The sequence below is a fragment of the Balaenoptera musculus genome, chromosome 8 (genome assembly GCF_009873245.2).
Source record: "Balaenoptera musculus isolate JJ_BM4_2016_0621 chromosome 8, mBalMus1.pri.v3, whole genome shotgun sequence".
In the NCBI taxonomy this organism is placed as follows: Eukaryota; Metazoa; Chordata; class Mammalia; order Artiodactyla; family Balaenopteridae; genus Balaenoptera; species Balaenoptera musculus.
Window position 1 is genome coordinate 67,399,916 of NC_045792.1, and position 14,081 is coordinate 67,413,996.

A 14,081-nucleotide genomic window follows, 5' to 3' on the forward strand; every position below is an offset into this window, starting at 1 on the left:
ACTCAGAATGAGAAAACTTGAACCTCTTTACTTCAAGGGAGAAGCTCTTCAGTGAAAAAGAGATAAAATGTTTACCTTATCTGCATATTTAGTTTCTCTGGTACATCCTTTCATGTAGTTCTGAGTTACCATCTGTTTTCATTTCCCTTCAGCCTGAAGAACTTTTTTTAATATTTCATATACTGCAGATATGCTAGTGATAAATTCACTCAGCTCTTATTTACAAAAGAGTGTTTTATTTCACCCGCATTTTTAAAGGATATTTTTGCAGGATATAGAATTCTAGGTTGACAGTTTTTTATTTCTTTTAGAACTTTAGAGGTATCATTTTCTTATCTTGTGGTTTGTCTTGTTTTTTGAAGCAAGCAGTCATTCTTATCTTTGTTTTCCTGATTGTAGTCCATCTTTTATTGCCTCTGACTCTTAAGATTTTCTGTTTATCTCTAGGTATCATCGATTGTGATGTGCCTATGTGTAATTTTCTTTGTTTTAATTGTGTTTGGAGTTTATTGAGCTTCTTGGATCTGTAGGTTGATATCTTTCATCAAATTTGTGAAATTTTCAGGCATTTTTTTTTATGGTTGTTATTTTTATTTTGTTATTTTTTATTTTTATTTTCTTTTCTTTTTTTAAATTTTTTGGCTGCATTACGTCTTCGTTGCAGTGCACAGGCTTCTCTCTAGTTGTTGTGTGCGGGTTTTCTCTCTCTAGTTGTGCCACGCAGGCTCCAGAGCGCATGGACTCTGTAGTTTGCAGCATGTGGGCTCTCTCGTTGAGGCGTGTGAGCTCAGTAGTTGTGGTGTGCAGGTTTAGTTGCCCCACAGCATGTGGGATCTTAGTTCCCCGACCAGGGATTGAACCCATGTCCCCCTGCATTGGAAGGTGGATTCTTTATCACTGGACCACCAGGAAGTCCCTCAGGCATTATTTTTAAAAATACTTTATAACCCAATTTCTCTATCATCTCCTTCTGAGACTCCAAATGCCTCTGTGTTAAACAACTTGTTATTGTTCTAAAGGTCACTGAGACTCCAGCTTATTGTTTTTCAAACTTTTTTCTCTGTGCTTCATTTTGAATATTTCCTATTACCCTATCTTTTAGTTTACAGACCTTTTTCTTTGCCATGTCCTAATACAGATGTATTCTTCAATTCTAGAATTTTCATTGGGTTTTTAAAAACAGTTTCTGTTTCTCTGCTGAGCATCCCCATCTGTTTACTCATTAAGTCTATCTTTTCCTTTAAATTCTTGGACATGTTGATAATAGGTGTTTTAAAGTCCTCATATGATAATCCCAATGTATCCATCATCTCAGGAACTTTTTCTATTGACTTTTTTTTTCATGGTTATAGATCATATTTTCCTGCTTCTGAACAATTTTTGATTGTATGACAGACATCGTAGATGCTACATTGTTGAGTGTCTGGATTTGTTGTCTTCCTTTAAAGATATGGAGTTTTGATCTGGCAGATTTAGTGGTAGATCTGCTTGACTCACTTTCAGGGCTTGTTTTCTAAGTTTTGTTAGGGTGAGTCTAGAGTATCCCTTGCTCTGGGGCTAATGTCATTTTACTCCTAATATGTGTCTTTTCTAGGGTCTCAATTGAACTCCAGAATGGTCAGCAAAGTCTCTTTAATATGGATGGTTGGAAGTCCTACATCTCTAGCATTGTGGGATCTCTGGAATTTCCATTCAGCTCTTAGCTCTCCAGTAACTATTCTCTCCTAGGCCTGTGGAGTCCCACCCTGCACATGTGCAGCTTAGTGTTTGGTCACAGATTTAAGGGGAGTTTTATGCGTATTTCTGAACTTCTCTGTGCAGCTCTCTCCTCTCTGGCATTTTTACTAGTAAATCCTATCTATCTCAGCAGCCTCGAATTCCTATCTCTACATCATCAGCTTAGCCAGATTGCCATTCTCTGTTGTGCTCCACTTTCCTGCACCACGAACCAGAAAATGTCCAGGACAAACCTGGGGCTCATCTCTTGTGTTTCCCTTCTCTCAGGGATCATAGTCCTTTGCTGTCTGTTTTCCAACTTCTGAAAACTGGTACTTCATATATTTTGCCCAGTTTTATAGTTACTTATGTCCAGAGGGCTAGTCCAGTGCCATTTACTACATCAGAGTCAGAAGCAGAAGTTGCATGAGCATATATAGATATGGGAGTTGTCTGTAGACAGGAATATCTTATTCTCTTCTTCACATTGCCTTCAAGATAAAATAAAAACTTACTGTGAAGACATTCATATCTCTTCATGGTCTGCCTAGCTGACTGGCTTCATTACCAATAATCCCTTTCTTACAAATACACACACACACACACACACACACACACACACACACACACACACACACACACACACACACACACACACACGCCTTGACCTACTTTTGGTTTTCCATGTACCTCTGGCTTTTCTTATGCCCTGCTTTTGCACATACAGATCCCTCTGCAAAAAATACCCTTCCTAATTGCCTAATTGCCTAAATACCCCCTAATTGCCTTTCTAATTCCTACTTATCCTTCAGAATGCAGCTCAACTGCCATCTCCTCCAGGAAGCCTTCTCTGGTATAGTCTGGGTTAAATGTCCCCTTATTTATGCTTTTTTATCACTCTGGTTTTGCCTTTACCAAAGGTGTATTGCTCACATTTTATTGTAATTGCCTGTTATGACCTATCCTTCATGCCTGCCACCCTACCCTCCACACTGAACATTTCAAGGACAGGGACAAAATCTGATTCTTTTCCGAGTCACCATGGCCTAGCACACATTTTAAGAAACTTTTTTTGATAAAGGGCCAGATAATAACTATTTTAGGGTTTGCAGGCCAAACGGTCTCTGCTGTAACTACTTGACTCTACCATTGTAGCATGAAAGCAGCCATAAACAATACATAAATAATATGTAAACTATAAAACTTTATTGGGGGCTTCCCTGGTGGCGCAGTGGTTGAGAGTCTGCCTGCCAATGCAGGGGACACGGGTTCGAGCCCTGGTCTGGGAGGATCCCACATGCCGCGGAGCAACTGGGCCCGTGAGCCACAACTGCTGAGCCTGCGCGTCTGGAGCCTGTGCTCCGCAGCAAGAGAGGCCGCGACAGTGAGAGGCCCGCGCACCGCGATGAAGAGTGGCCCCCACTCACCTCAACTGGAGAAAGCCCTCGCACAGAAACGAAGACCCAACACAGCCAAAAATAAATAAATAAATTTATAAAAAAAAAAAAAAAAAAAAAACTTTATTGGAACACAAACAGGGAGTGGGTATAGCTTACTGATCCCTGGCTTAGTACATACATAGTATTTGCCTAGTAAATGTTCATTTGATTAATTAGTCAATAGAATAGAATATTATTATGGGAGGCCTCAGGGAGATGCAAAAGACTGTAATCAGTTGCCTGAGTGTTTTCCTGGAATGGAAAAGTGACACTTATCTTGAGACCTTAAGGAAGGAAAAAAAAGCTAGCTGAGTAAAGAAGGCAGAATGATAGAAAGTTGAGGAATTTCTGGCCTAAATGACAGATCTCCCCATGCAAGGTTTTTTCCAGTAGGCTATACTGGGATGGGATCCTAAAAACCAGAACAGCTCGGTCAGAGTGAGTTCCTGAAGCAGCCAAGAGCAGGAAGAGCCAGAGGGCGAGTACAAGCTGTATCCTGGGCAGCACCCAGGGGCAAACCCAAAGGAGCCAAGTTCTGTGCCCAAATCCAAAGTGTCAGAAATCAGGCAGATTCTGGAATTGAGCTTAGGGTGAGAATAACCAGGGCAAGAGGGAAAAGTGAGAGCCAAGACAACGTTTACAAACAGGGCTGGCAGGTCCACAGCGTTTTTCTGTTGATCGCTGGCCACGTGGTGCCTGGGTAAGTCTGTGGGTGTGTTGACCTTTGTTTTCTTAGAAAAGTTAAGTAACAAAGTCACCTACTAAGAGAGAAGGGGTGAGGAGGCTAGGACTTAGAGACTGGAGGAGCTCTGGTGTAGCTACTATAACAAATTCCATAAGGGCCCAACCAGGTCCCCAGACAAAGATTTGCTGCGATATGATGGTTGAGGCTAAGGTTGGGTAGCAGGAGGTTGTAGCAAACTAGTCCCCAAGGCTGTAGAATATTCTCCAGTGAAGCGCTATGAGTGAGTGTCAAGGAAATGAATGGGTGGCTTCTGCAGGATTGGGATGGGTAGGGAAATGCAGCCACTGGCAAAGCAGTCCAGGAAATCTGGCTGTTACTGAATACCTGCCATATGCAGAACACCTCAGAGAATCCATCTGCTGTGCACCATGCTTCCTCCTACACCAGACAAAGGCAAGACATGGTTCCTCTTTCATCAGCACTAGCCTTCTAGGCATCATTGTGAACCCCGGTAATTTATCCCCAGTGATGACAAAGAAGAGATTTCAAAAATGAGGCGAGTACACATACATTCAGGATGTCCCCCTGGAGTGGCTTTTCAGACAGATGCACACCTGGTTGGCTAACAGTGTCTCAAACTCACATATCTAATCATTTCTTCTTCCCAGCTTCCCACCTGCCTCGTCTCATCTATGCCTCATCCAAGCTACTGGGAGTAACCATCTAGACCCAGCTATGTGTGAGCCACTTAAACACTGCTTGAGTCAGAGAGAGGCATGCTAACCTAAAGAGCTGTGGCCTTACCTGAGAGCCAAAGAGTTGGCAGTAGTGTTTGTTTCTCTGCCTTTACCCTGAGGCTGAAGCCCAAGTGTTTTACCAAGGACCCCAGTGGTAGTCCCACTGAGTATTCCTTTAAGAAAGTCACGAGCATTTACTTTGTTCCCTTCTCCCCAGGCCTCCTGATACCTGGGGCTTCTCTTCCTCTCATCCCTTATTTCCTGGAGGATGGTGGGGCCCGGGGCTAAACTCTGTGCCCCAACTAATTGGGGTCTGCTTAGCACCTCATTCTGCCAGCTCTAGACCACTGAGTCCCGTTTAGATGACTCCCTACCATTTTCTTCAGACTCAAGTTCTTGCATCTGACATTCCTGTCATCTCTGCCCACCAGTTCTAAGTCAAACTGCACCCAATCACCGAATCAGATTCCTTTTGGTCCCATGCCTTCCAGAAGCTTGTCTGGCTTTGCCCTGCCCCATTCAGATTTAATTTGACTGGTTGGTATTTACTGAGCCCATTTCGTGTGTTAACTAGTCATTACTTCATGGACATCAGCCTCGGAAAAACACCACGAGGCTGGTCATGTCAATATCCCTACCTTACAGATGAGGAAACTGAGTTGAGAGTGACTAACATATTCAATCTAGGAAGTTTCAGATTGGAGACTAGAATACATGTTGGTCTGCTCCAAAAACCAGAGTTTTAACTACTTCACTAAACTGACTCCCACAGACTGTCCGATCCTCCCTGATCTTACTGGCTTATACCTCTGGTTCTATGTTCCCATTTCCTCTCCACTGCCCTAAGTCAGGCCCAACTCATCCAGGGGATGTTGATGGATCTCCTGTTTGGTCTCCTCACCCTTGAGCCCTCTCCCCTCCTACAGTTGGCATGTCCTGCCAGAGATGCGGTACAGTGGGGTGGAGGAAAGCTGGGCTCTAGCACCAGACAGACCTGACTTTGAATCCCAGCATCTTCACTCATTTGCTTTGGTGATCTCAGGTTAGTTTCCTCATGTGAAAGGTGGAAATTATGATAGCATCTATATCAAAAGAATTTTCTGATTAATTTTAAAGGCATATGCTACATATAAGTATTTCTTAATGTCTGAATATTTCATAAAAGTTCTTTTAAATAAACATTTGCTATGAAGGGAGTTCTTTGTTAAATTTCTGATCCGGACATTCTTTTATAAGTTAATTGTTTGAATCTCAGAAGGCATTTTTTCCCATTGATATAGTGTTACAGTAAAACAGAAGATTATAAGGCAAGCTCACAATTATGTTTCTCTATTATGTATTTGGACTACTAAACAATTCTATTGGGTTTGAAAAAAAGGAATTTTCTTTTTTGAGTATTTAATGTAATAATATAGATCAAGTCCTTGACACAGTGCCTGGCACGTAGTAACAACTCCATGCATGTTAACTATTGTCATGTCATTCTCCCCAGAAAGAAACTTCCATCATGTTTCTCTCTCTTCCGATGCCATTTACCACGATGGACACTCAGAACCCTCTGCAACCTGGCCCTGACTTTCTTTTTCATCTTATCTCTTTGTCTTCTAACTCTCCAGTCCACCAAACGATCTCCATTTCCTGACCTCTCAATGGGATGTGGGAAAAGAGCGTGTGTTCTGGGGTCAGGCAGATCTGGGTTTGAACCCCAGCTTTGCCCCCTTGCTAGCTCTGTGAGCTTGGGTAGGTTCCTTAACATCTCTGGGCCTTGATTTCCTCATCTATAAGATGACAATGAGGTTGTAGTGAGAGTTACACCTAAGCATTATGCCTAACACCTAATAGGTGTTTAATCCTCTTACCTATTTTTAATAGAATTCCCGCTCCTACTGTCCTGCCAGTTTTCCCATGGGAGTCTCCTTCCCAGGGGAACATGTCCTTCCTCCTCTGCCTTCTTGTGGATTCCTCTTGTGGATTCCCATAGTGCTTTCTATCTATAAAACTACAGAGACTTTTTTTTGCACAGTTCTTTAAAGTTTTCGTAGTTCTCTCCCAAACCAGCCCAATTAATTTGCACAACTCTGGGAGATAGTCCAGACTAGTAATTATTATCTCTATTTTTAAAAAGTGAACTGGGGCTCTCAGAGATGGAATGACTGATTCATGGTCACGAATGGAGGCCTGGAGCCCAGGTCTTCTGGCTCTCCGTCACCATGCCCCCTCCCCCCATACCATTCTGCACATGAGTGACTGCCACTCACCTGAATTCATTGTTATTTCTAACATTGCAGATTGTTGTTCCATGAGTGCCTACCTTGTCCCCCAGGGAGGATGTGGTCTGCTCCCACACCCTAGCCTAGTGCCTTGCAGGTATCTATTATGTGGTTGATGTCATTCAATGTATTGAAATTTGAATAAATGTGGTATGTTTGACTTTGAATCCTTGAATTTGGAATTAGCTGCTCCATCCCCTTTGCTCTGTGTTCTTGTTTCTAGAACTCTGAACATGCTTGATTATAGGTAATCTGCTTATCCATCTGTTTCTCCACCCCCAGACCATGAGTCCCTCCAGGACAAGCACCATATCCAATTCCTGTTGGTGCCCAGGGCCTGCCACTGTGCTTGGCACATAGTAAATGGAAGTTGAATGAATAAACCAGAAAGAGCCATCTGGGTCCATCCCCTAATCCCCCTGTGATTGTGCTTGCTCCTGTTCTCTTATCTTAGTTCATATTATGTCTCTCTTATCTCCTGTATTGAATTAAAGGCAGGTTCATGTTTTACTCATTTTTGTAGCCTCCCAAACAACCGGGGAAGGAGGAAACTATAATTATTGAGGGTCTATTGTGTGTTAGTGATTGCACATATATTATGTCATTATTTTAAAAATTGAATTTAATTCTTATAACAGGTCAATAAGGTAGGCATTATCACCCCTGAATTACAAAAGAGGGAGCTGGGACTCAGGGAAATAAAATAATTGGAATTTGACCAAGTATACACAGCTAGTAAGTGGAAATGCCGGAATTTGAATCCCTGTTTGCTGGCTCTGAGACCCGTGCCTTTCCTTTTTGTTGTTGTTTGGTGTTTATTTTTAACAGCATGCAGAATAGCTGAGTGCTTTAGCCCAGTAGGAGTTAGGAACTCTGCTGAACTGAGATTTGAATTTAATCACATTGAATCAAATCTGTGCAAGCCTGCTCCCAAACACTTCGAGCACGTATACTGCCACCTTTTCATTTGATTGGATGAATGCTTCAGGAAACATGTACTAAGCATTCACAATGCATCAAGCTCAGTGCTAGGCACTGGGGATACAGTCTGAAGACAGGCTTCCTCAGGGAGCTTACAGTCTAGTGGGAAAACAGATGTGTAGCAGGGATGGTAAATGTGATCTATGCTGATAGGACAAACTAGTAGTTACCAGTGGGGAAAGGGGAAGGGGAGGGGCAAGATAGGGGTATGGGATTAAGATATACAGACTACTAAGTATAAAATAGATAAGCAACCAGGATATATTGTACAGCACAGAGAAATATAGCCATTAGTTTGTAATAACTTTAACTTTATAAAAATATTGAATCACTATGTTGTATACCTGAAATTAATATAATATTGTAAATCAGCTATACTTCAATTTTTTTTTAAATGTGATCAGAAGACAAGGGCCTAAGTCATTCTATGGTGGTCTTGGGAGGCTTCTGGGTAAATTATAAAGGAGCAATGAGTCAGCCATGACAAGAGGAGGAAAGCACAGAGGGAGCAGCATGTGCTGAGCCACTGAAGTATGAAATTGCAGGTAGGATGAGTCTGGAACGAGGGGACATTTTGGTGGAACAGAGCTGGGGGAATAAGAGATGCTGAAACTGGTCTCCCTGTGTTCACACCATGAACCAAAGGTCATGACTGGTTCTTACCTTTGCCCCTACACAAGCAGTGCTCTTGGCCTAGATGATAGCCAGGACATTCTCCCTACTCAGGAAGCGAGTTAGAGAAATAGCTGGCAGCATCTCCATCTGTCTTCTCTACGGACATGACATGCAGCTTGCATTTCCCTGATATGTGGGAAACAATGATCCAGCAGTTAGGCGGACCCACGTGGTGATGTCATCTGCCTGGATCCCGTCATCCCTCAGCAGGCTGGGCAGGTGGCTTTGTGCCCATGTTCTTGATGTGCCTCTGGGTAAGAGCACCCTGGGGTAGCAGGTGGCAGGTGTAAACAAGATCAGGGCCTGTTCAGAATCACTTTCTTTATTTTTTTTATTTATTTATTATTTATTTATTTTTGGCTGTGTTGGGTCTTCGTTTCTGTGCGAGGGCTTTCTCTAGTTGCAGCAAGCGGGCGCCACTCTTCATCGCGATGCGCGGGCCTCTCACTATCGCGGCCTCTCTTGTTGCGGAGCACAGGCTCCAGACGCGCAGGCTCAGTAGTTGTGGCTCACGGGCCTAGTTGCTCCACGGTATGTGGGATCTTCCCAGACCAGGGCTCAAACCCGTGTCCCCTGCATTGGCAGGCAGATTCTCAACCACTGCGCCACCAGGGAAGCCCCAGAGTCACTTTCTTAAGTGGTGGGGTAGCGTGGAGAGTTCTGCCCACTCTGGGCCACAGGGTGATAAACTGCAAATGTCAGCTGGGTCCACCCAGTTCAAGTTTTCCTCTTCGCTATGCCTGAAAATGTTCCTTAACTTAAGACTTTATAAAACCAACCAAAGAACTGTGGACAACTGAGCCAACCCTATGATGAATTGTATGTAACTTAGTAATCAGTATATATGCATCTATATTCATCACATGCAAAAACAAATCCAGGGTGGTGCTGGTGTTGACTCTCTCCTCTCCTTCCTCCCTCCTGAGATGGAAGAATCTTCAGGCTAAGTTCTGTCTTGGTCCTGTCCAGATCTTATTCTGTTCTCCCTTTGTGTCATCCATTAATTCCCTGCTACATCCCACTGCAGTCATCATCCTGCATGATCCTCACCAAACCGCAGTAGACTGGTCATGTCCTTGTATCCAAACCACCTCTCCCATGCTTTCACATGGCTAGCCTGCCTGCCCCTCACCCTGGAAGGTACGTAAAAGCCAGCTAAAAAGCAATTATACTCCAATAAAGATGTTAAAAAAAAAAAAAAGCCAGCTAAAAACAGCAGTGCTTTTTCCCAGGAACTGTCAAGCCTAATTCCCCACTCACTCCCTTTACCTTTTGCTCTGTGCTGACCTCCCCAGCTCCACACTCCAATTTTGCTCCCTCTAATGCATTCTTCATGCTGCTGCCTGGATGATTTATCTAAAATTCAAATGTGATTGTGTCGTTCCCCTGCCCAGAACCCTTCAGTGGTTTCAGACCCTTTCAAATGACATCCAAACTCATTTGAGCAGGTCCCTTCCTACCTCCCTGGCATCATTTCCTGCCTCTCTCGTTGACAGTTTGTGACAGCAATGCTAAATTACTTATGACTCCCCAAACACACAATGTTATTTAATGTTTCTGAGTCTGCCAGAAATAGCCTTTCCTCTCTGTTCTATCTTACAAATCTGCTCAGCATTTAAAAATTCTCTCAACTTTCTTCTTCTCTAAGATCCTTCCAGACAGGAGTCATCATTCTGGGCCACCTCTGTGTCTTGTTTAGACATCTACCCATTGCCCTGTCATATATCCCCAAGACATACTTGCTTACAGGGACTGTCTTATTCATCCCAGAATAGCACAGGACCTAACACAGGGCAGGTGCTTAGCCAACGCTGCTTGAATCATTGTCCAATTACACCTCCTCCCCATCCTTTAAGGGACTTGTATTTTAGCCACATACACACTGATACCTGCATCCTGATTGGCTTTCCCAGGTCGGGCAAATCACTGGTCTGCGATCATCGGCGGATCCCACTCCAAGAATTACGTGCTATGGGAGTATGGAGGATATGCGAGCGAAGGCGTCAAACAAGTTGCAGAATTGGGTTCACCAGTGAAAATGGAGGAGGAAATTCGACAACAGGTAAGAAAAACAATCACAGAAGGACCAAAACCCAGAAATGCAGCCAAGCATCCTTTAGCTTTCTTTCCCAGGGGCTCGAAGTTTACAGTACAATGTGCTGGAAAATTGGTACCATAGGAAGTGAAATCTGTTTGCTGAGTTTGAGGGGGTTTATGTTCAGTAGAGGACAGAGGCACAAATGTCCATCTTGTTGTCTCAGATTTTCCCTAACTGCATGTATGGTTTCTTCAGCTTGTGCTAAAAGCTGCTACTGTGGCTGCATTGTTGGGATATCACGCCTCTGTTCTCCCAAGGGTCAGTGCAGTGGATTACGGTTTTCTTACTCTGATCCATGAGAGGGTTGGGGGAGTGACATTCACTCTAAGCTAAAATCACCATTTCCAAAGAGAAACATTTATTTATCGACACATGCTTTTTGCATCTATGTCTTGAGGTGTTTGATAAATTAGTCAGTGATTAATCATAATCATTATAGACTGAAGCATCTTTTATGTACCATGTACTGTGTCATGTGGGCCCAGGAGCCAGACTATTATCTAGGACCCCATTCATACCAATGAGAGATAAGGGAGCAATCGTCCGTCATTCTTTTCTGTCTGTTGGGAAGTACCGTCATCCTTCATCAAAAGCACTAGAAGGAGGCTGATGAGGGATCTTGAAAGGAGAGCTGTGGTTTTTCGAAGGTCATTCACAGGCTGCACTGTGGAGAGGAGATGGTCCAGCTTTGGCCATCACTACCCACAAAAGCCCTTTGGGCCTGAGAGAGCTGGGTAGGCACCCACATCTCGCTGCTCACAAGTGCGCAGGAGGAAGTAAGGAAAGAGCAAACCGTGCTTGGAGTGTGGTCATCTCCAGCACAGGTCACTGAGAGGCTGTTGCCTGCTCAGGCTCCTGCCCACATCTCCTGAGACAGTGCAGGGGCCCTGAAGACACTGGGCCCTGTGTCTCACGATGTGTACTGCAGCAGGGCAAGCAGAGCTGAGGCCCCTAGCCCTTCCTCCTGACGTCTACCATCTGGACTCCAAGCTCCCACAAACCCTAAACTGAATGCAGCAAAGGTCACCTGATTCCTACTATAATCCCCTGAGGAATTCTTTTGGACCAGAGTCCAAAAATGCCCAGGGATTAGCTTATGTTTCTCATTAATTTGATTTAAAAACCTTTCTCCATTCTCAGAAAAAATGTTTAACCCAGTGTTTTGAGACAGCATGTCATTCATCACAAGTTTATCTTACCAACAACTTCGTGTTTCTCTGACTCTGGCTGCCATGCCTTGTAACTGGCATCTCTCATTTGGGCTACAGCACAACCACGTTCATCTGCAAAGTCATGAAGGGCTTCATATTGGTCCTGGTCTCTCCAGCCTGTCATGGAGGCCGTATCCCTTGTTTGGGTTCCTGGTTCTCAAGCATGGAATTGTGAAACACTGGTTGTATCTGTTCTGTTGTGTCGTATGTTGAAAACCATCTATTACAAATAATAGTTGAAATACTAAAGTTTGCAAATTAATTAGATCAAGGTCGAGGGCATCTTCATAATAATGCCTGTGTCACTCATTGGCTATCTTGAGAGGTTTCTGGAGAGAAGGGAATCATGTATGAATTGTGAGAAACTGAGACCACGTTGTACTGGCAAGCATTATGTGTCATGTGTCATAGAAGTAAAAAGGCTGAAAACTGATGGATGGAGCCCCCCGCCTTATGCCCCCCTTAGGAAGATGTTCTTTGCTCGGTGTGTTCCTGATCAGCACACCTGGGATTAGCTTCTGTACACACTGACGATGTCTGGCTCTCCCAGCTGGCTAGTGTTCTTGACATTAAGTCATAACAATGTTTAACTATGGGTATTGCACATGGGAGTTAAAAATCCCACTGAGCATGTCCTAGGGTTTGTCACCACCTGTCAGGCCCTCTAGATGCTGAACATGTACTTTTAGCTCTCACCTCTAGTTGGAGAAGACAATACTAAATTTTCCATTTTTTCTGATAAGGAAACTGAGGCACAGTCAATAGTTAGAGAATTCCAGAACTTGAACCCAAGCCTGTCTGACTCCAAAACCTGTATGTAGTACCAGATACATAATTTGCAGAGCCTGGTGAAAATGTGGGGTCCCTTGTTCAAAACTTAAGAATTTCAAGATGGTGACACTGAATTTCACAGCACGGGACCCTGAGAGTCTGAACAGGTCACACACTCATGAGGCCGGCCCTGCCCATTCTCCTTCCCTGCCCCACAGAGAAACTCCCCTCTCCAGCCTCTGAAATAAGCCTGTTTCCAGAGCTCTGCTAAGCCACGCATCCAGCTCCCCAGGTCCTCAGAAAGTCAGGAGGATAGAGTGGTTTCAGGGTCCCTTCTCTTCCAAATAATTCATGGTTCTAAATATTGTTCCCTGCAAGCACACAATTCATTATATTTTTCTGGAAGTCAGGTAAGAAACAGCATAAAAAAGGAACAAGAATATGAATCCTCCTAGAATATAAAAGTGCCCTCTGAATAACCAGGAACCTGTTTGAACACATCTACAAACTAACACAGTGTTCTCAGCCTTTAATACATTATATCCTACCAGCTGCTCTGTCAAAGAACCCGAGTCCAACCAGGATGAAAATAAAAGCCCTATTTTCCCAAGAAAGACATTTATATGCTTCCCAGCCTTCTCTTATTATAGACTTATCGCTTGCTCCAAGTTTCAAGGGCATGAAAAATCACAGCAGATATTGTTGGAGGTAAATCTTATGCTAATGGCTTTCAAACACAAATGAACAAAAATAATAATCGCATTAGTAGTGCAAAACTGTAATAATATTATTGAGTATAAATTTTAATGTTACTATAACTTCAAAACACCAAGAAAATTAATGAAAAATTACAGCAGCATTATTGGCAATAATGACACTGGTGGCCAGAGAGGGTGAGGGAAGGACCCAAGGCACACTTCTTAGCAGGGGACAGAGGCAAATAGGTCCTGGTGGGGACTGTGGATTAGAAATACTGAACTAAGGCTGGCCTGGCAGGTCACAAATGAGTAACCCAAGGCAGGTAGAGGCAGTAGGGAATGGCAGATCACACTTGTAGGTAGACCCAGGACCCGAAAGTGAGCTGGTGTATACTCATCTTATGAAAATGTTTCACTAAGACCATTTCTACTTCGTTAAGTAGACATCTATGGCGTGTATACTAGGTGTCTGGTTCTCTGCTGGATGTGGCCCAAAGATGGTGCCCCCTTCACCATGTTATTCATGCTAGAAAGCTAGGCATCATCCTTGATTGTGCCCCCTGTCCCAACTTCCGCCTTCTCTTCTAAATTCCTCCAGGTCACTTCCTCATTACCGCACCTCTATTTAAACCATCCTCATCTCTTGCCTAAATTATTGCACTAGCCATCTGATCTCCCTGCCTCCAATCCTCTTCCTGTTTTCCACACTGCCCCATGGCCATTTTATAAAATACCAATTGGATTATGCCACTCTCCCAATTAAGATGTTTAATGGCTCCCGATTGACAGCAAGATAAAGT

The 14,081-nt window shown here is 43.5% G+C and overlaps 1 protein-coding gene across 2 annotated transcripts in view; it reads left to right on the forward strand.

Moving 5' to 3' along the window:
• SPON1 (spondin 1) overlaps positions 1 to 14,081 on the forward strand; it is a 270,634-nt gene that overhangs the window by 149,617 nt on the left and 106,936 nt on the right. For both annotated transcript variants that reach the window (XR_005020852.1, XM_036859677.1), the window contains exon 6: positions 10,417 to 10,565. Coding sequence is in view for 1 of the 2 variants with exons in the window: in XM_036859677.1 (XP_036715572.1) it covers positions 10,417 to 10,565 (149 nt within the window). In the remaining variant the exon portion in view is untranslated. The remainder of the gene's footprint in view (positions 1 to 10,416; positions 10,566 to 14,081) is intronic.